The 4834-nt window shown below is 31.7% G+C and overlaps 1 protein-coding gene across 1 annotated transcript in view; it reads right to left on the bottom strand.

The window, feature by feature from the left end:
• Window positions 1–102: 102 nt before the first annotated feature.
• Window positions 103–4834, bottom strand: part of LOC132169019 (proline-rich receptor-like protein kinase PERK3) — an 8416-nt gene continuing 3684 nt past the window's right edge. The window contains exons 3-7 of the mRNA XM_059580108.1: window positions 2095–2554; window positions 1619–1752; window positions 1084–1344; window positions 346–546; window positions 103–156 (exon numbers count right to left, since the gene is read on the bottom strand). Of these exons, the coding sequence (XP_059436091.1) occupies window positions 103–156; window positions 346–546; window positions 1084–1344; window positions 1619–1752; window positions 2095–2554 (1110 nt within the window). The remainder of the gene's footprint in view (window positions 157–345; window positions 547–1083; window positions 1345–1618; window positions 1753–2094; window positions 2555–4834) is intronic.

Genomic DNA, 4834 nt, shown 5'->3' with positions numbered 1-4834 from the left:
TTTTAATTTAAAATACTATTTTATTATTATTTTTATTAGTGGAATATGTGTCCCATTTATAGCCATAAGATTCAGAAATCCTAACTATGAACTAGATATTTTTCAGTCCATAATGGACTGAAGAAGATCTTGTTCCTTTAAAACAGTGCCAAGTGTCTATAAACATTTAAAACGTTGGTCTAATTCTTAAGGTCATTAATAACAGTTTACTAACTTAGACTAATCTTTTTAATATTTATAGTCACTTGACACTTTTTAAATGGGTTTGAGGATATTTTTTTCAAACTGGTTTGGAGAAAATTTCTATACATATGTAAAATTGTTACAAGCATTTAGTAACCAAACCTTGTAAGTATCAGTGTTTTTCCAGGCCGTATCCATTTCACCAAACACGTTCTCAATGTTTGGGCGTCCTCTACTTGTGTTGGCAACACAGAGGACAGCAATTTGTAAGATGGATTTGAAGTCCGCTTTGTTGAAATCTCCACCTAACCTTGGGTCTTCAAAATCCGATAAGAGACGATTTCCCATATGCACGTCCCTTGCCTGCACAAATTAAAATGATTATATACTTTATTTCTATCTCTAGGTCCGTAAAAATCCACAATAATTATCTATTTGAATTTCTGACAATTTGTGTAGGTAAAGTGAAAGATCCCATATAAATTTTGGGTTGCATGACCCTATAATTTCTTTTAAATTTAAGATTCTTAAATTTATAAATCACAATCGTTCATTTCATCTAACTGTCTAAAATAAGCTAGCCATGTTTCAGCATTTAATGAAAAAGCTACCTTCAAGCAAACTTAGGTTTAGTAACTTCCTTATTAAATGCTAAAACATGACTTATTTTAAACAATTAGATGAGGTGGACGGTTGAAATTTATAAATTTGAGAATTTCAAATTTAAATAGAATTCTAGGGGATCTCAATCCGCATGACAGATGGTTTGCAGACTCTCATATAGGGTCTTTCTTTCATATTACCTGTCCAAATTGCTAATAGTTTGAATTTCGAATAATTAATTAATAAATATCCCAATCCAACTTATTCAGTAACTCTAAGCACACATGAAAAAATTACCATTCTTGTCAGTTGATCTCTTGCATCAAGATCTAATTCGATTACTTTTCGTCCTGATAAAAGTTGTAGAGCAACAATGCCAAAACTATAAATGTCACTAGCACATGTTAATTTGGCATTGCTCATGTATTCTGGATCCATATAGCCTATAGTTCCTCTCACATCAGTGAATACTTTGGTCTCTTCCATCCCCAACAGTCTTGCCAAACCAAAATCAGATAGCTTGGGTTCCAACTTGTCACTCAAAAGGATGTTCGTAAGCTAAGAAGTAACCATGCATGCATGCAAGATTTGTTAAATTACATCAAAATGACCTTCTTTCAAATTTATCAACATAATAAAAACAAGAAATGGAAAAAGTCACATATAATTCAGATATGAGAAATGTTTCATATACTTACTTCATGATGTAGCAATAAAAATCACCATTGATATGAAATCTACCTAAAATTTAATGGAAATTTTCACTACTACATTGAGATATAAGCACTTGAAAGTACATGTAATATTTCTCATTAAGATATTATACACAGACGAAAAGAAGAGCATGTATCTTAATATCTCTGTGAACAATGCAGCCATCTATGTAATGGTGAAGATACCTCAGTGCAAGCGCACAATCTCTTAAAATCCTAACTCTTATATCCCATGTTAAAAGGGTATCTTTTCCTGAAAATAAAGACATAAAAGACAATAATAACATTTTTCTTTCATCCTAACACATAAAGGCCATTGCTTAGAGCTTTGTTTCCTGACAAGACTTTTGTAGGGTGCAAAAGACATCCTCTCCTATAGAACCGGTTTTATGAGATGAGTTAGGATCACAAACTTCATCAACCACAAGATTGACTGTTCGAATCCTCACTCAATCAAGACACAGTTTTTGCGAGCAGGGTCGTGTATCCTAGGTTTACCTTATAGGAATAGGTCACAAAGTGGTCTTACCTTAAAGGGGTTTCAAGTCATTAGAAACAAAAAGACAAAAAAAAATTTGAAGTTAGAGGGAATTACTTAAGAGATGTTGAGCTAAGTTGTCTGCTGGACAATATTCATACACAAGATATTGCTCGCCATCTTCGACGCAGCAACCAAAGAGACAAACTAGGTTTGGATGCCGAACCCTTGAAAGATTGTCAACTTCCCGTTTAAACGAATCGGAGATGTTGCTCTTATTTATGTGCTTGATGGCCACAACTTGCCCACTGGGAAGAACACCTTTATAGACATGGCCAGCACTTCCCCGCCCAAGGCATATTTTTTCATTGCCAAAATTCAAGGCATTCTCGATCTCCGCCTTTGAGAATGTATAGAGGCCAGACCAAGTGGTGATATTCACTTTCGATTGAACTGCTTTATGAGGCTTCTTCTTGGTCACATATTTTATCAGCAAAATAATCAGCATTAATGTGATGATCGCTATCAAGATTGCAAATAGAGGTTTTACCACTGAATCTGATGAGTAAATTAATGACTTCTGTGAGTATATATTCATGATCACCATCATTCTTCCGGAAAACTTCACTTACCCCTATGTATAATGGACTTACAATGTTGACCTCGAATGATCAAAAATCGCAATGTGAGTATTCAATTTTCAGTCTTTTTTAATTTCACCCGTTAGGATTTATGGTTAAATCCTAACGGATGATGCCAAAATGACCAAAATACCCTCATTTTAAAATTGAAAAAGAAAAAGGGGAAAGTCCACTTAACCCCCTCAAACTACCACTCAATTGACAATGTCCCCCCCAAACTTTCAATTGTGACAATGTCCCCCCCAAACTACTAAAAATTGTCAATGTTCCCCCCAATGACAAAATTACCCTTAGTAAAATTTAAAAAAAAAAAAAAAAAAACTAAAACTTCTAGAAAAAACCTAAAACTAACAAAAAAGAAAAGAAAAAAAAAATCCAAACGATGGCCAATTTTTTTTTTTTTTTTTTTTAATTTTTGTTTTATAATTTTATTTAAATAAAAATTTACGTTTAAAAAAATAAAATTTTTGTTTAATAAAATGAAATTTTTTGTTTTTTAAAACTAAATAAAAAAATTAGTTTTTTTTTTAAGCATAAAAATTTCCGTTTAAAAAAAAATAAAAAATTTTGTTTTAAAAAAATTGTTTTTTTTTTTAAAATATTATCTTTCAATTAAAATTTTTTGTTTTTTAAAAAATCAATTTTTTTTTTGACTTTATAGGGGTATTTTTGTCTTATTGAGAAATCTATAGGGGCATTTTTGTCCTATGGCTAGTCTTGGGGGGGACATTGACAATGTTTTGGTACTTTGGGGGGGACATTGTCACAATTGAAAGTTTAGGGGGAACATTGTCAATTGAGTGGTAGTTTGAGGGGGGTATGTGGACTTTACTCAAAGAAAAAAGAAGTGAACATTTGCTAGTCATGGGTTTTTTTTTTTTAATTTTTAATCAAGGGTAAATTTTTATAGAGGTATATATAAGAAATATTTTACGTGTTAGCAGTTTGAATTCACATAAGAGGAGTGCTACATATCTCAAATTTTATTCTCAAAAGTTAGTTCACAAATGATGTGTCACTATCTCATGTGATTTATTATTTTGGAAAGTGTGTCACCAACTCATGAGATGATGACACATTATTTGGGAATCAACTTTTAAGAAGAAAATTTGGGATGTGTAACATTTTTCTTCACATAAAACCCAAATGGTAAAAAGACTAAAAAATGGAATACACACGTTGCAAATTTTGATGATTGGAAATCAACCATGCAAAACTCGTGATTTTCCCCCTATTTCTTCATATGTTTTACTTGAGTTAGTATATATGTAACAAATACATTTAAGAAGTAGTTCTACTTACAGCTGATTGAGAAATCCGATCCTGTGGACAAGTAAAATACTTATGGTTAAAAGTTGGAATCCAAAAGAAGCCAAATAGCAACTACATCTAAATTTAAACAAAAAATTAACTAAATAAATAAACAAGTTATCGTAAGTCTTTATCAGTAAGCTAAAACCAAAATATAGAGAATCAGTAGGCTATGACCATAATTTCTATTATCAATTGAGTGGTAGTTTAAAAAAAAAAAAAAAAAAAAAAGTAACTTTACTTTAAATCCTTAAATTACCATGCGATTTAACAAGCTCCCCCTAAACTTCCAAACCTCACAATTTGAACCCCTCAACTTTCAATTGCAGTCAATTTACCTCCATCCGTCAATTTTTGACGATAAAACCCCCAAAAAGACAAAATTACCCTTCAATTTTCTTTTCATTAAAAAAAAATTGAATAAAAAGGGTTACAAGTGGCCCAACCGTAGGTCCACTTGTCATTTTTTTTTTTATAATATATATATAATTTTTAATTCTCACTTTTAACATTTAAAATCTGACGGAATGGTTTAAATTGACTGCAATTGAAAGTTTATAAGTTCCAATTGAGATGCATGTTTTGAAGTTCAGGAGCTTGTAATAATTCATGGGTCTAAAGTGAAGTTACCAAAAAAAAAAAAAAAAAAGTAATAATAAAAATTAAAATTCTTACCCGAATCAACTAAACTAGGCAAACATCAATAAAAGTTGTCAATCAACGAACCGTTGCCCGATTCTCCGGCTCCAACAGAAATAATGGCAGCTACGCCACATATGGCTCTTTTTGAATTGTTGTCGTCCTTTTCTGTCCTTTTCTTGAGATAGCTTCAGTAGACCTTTCCTCACGTCTAATATTGCAGGAGTGCAATTTGCGCAAGCGTCGTCAAATATTGCATTCTCAAA

The sequence above is a fragment of the Corylus avellana genome, chromosome ca2 (genome assembly GCF_901000735.1).
Source record: "Corylus avellana chromosome ca2, CavTom2PMs-1.0".
Taxonomy (NCBI): domain Eukaryota; kingdom Viridiplantae; phylum Streptophyta; class Magnoliopsida; order Fagales; family Betulaceae; genus Corylus; species Corylus avellana.
The sequence above is the reverse complement of the archived record's forward strand: the minus strand, read 5'-3'. Positions and strand labels throughout refer to the sequence as shown.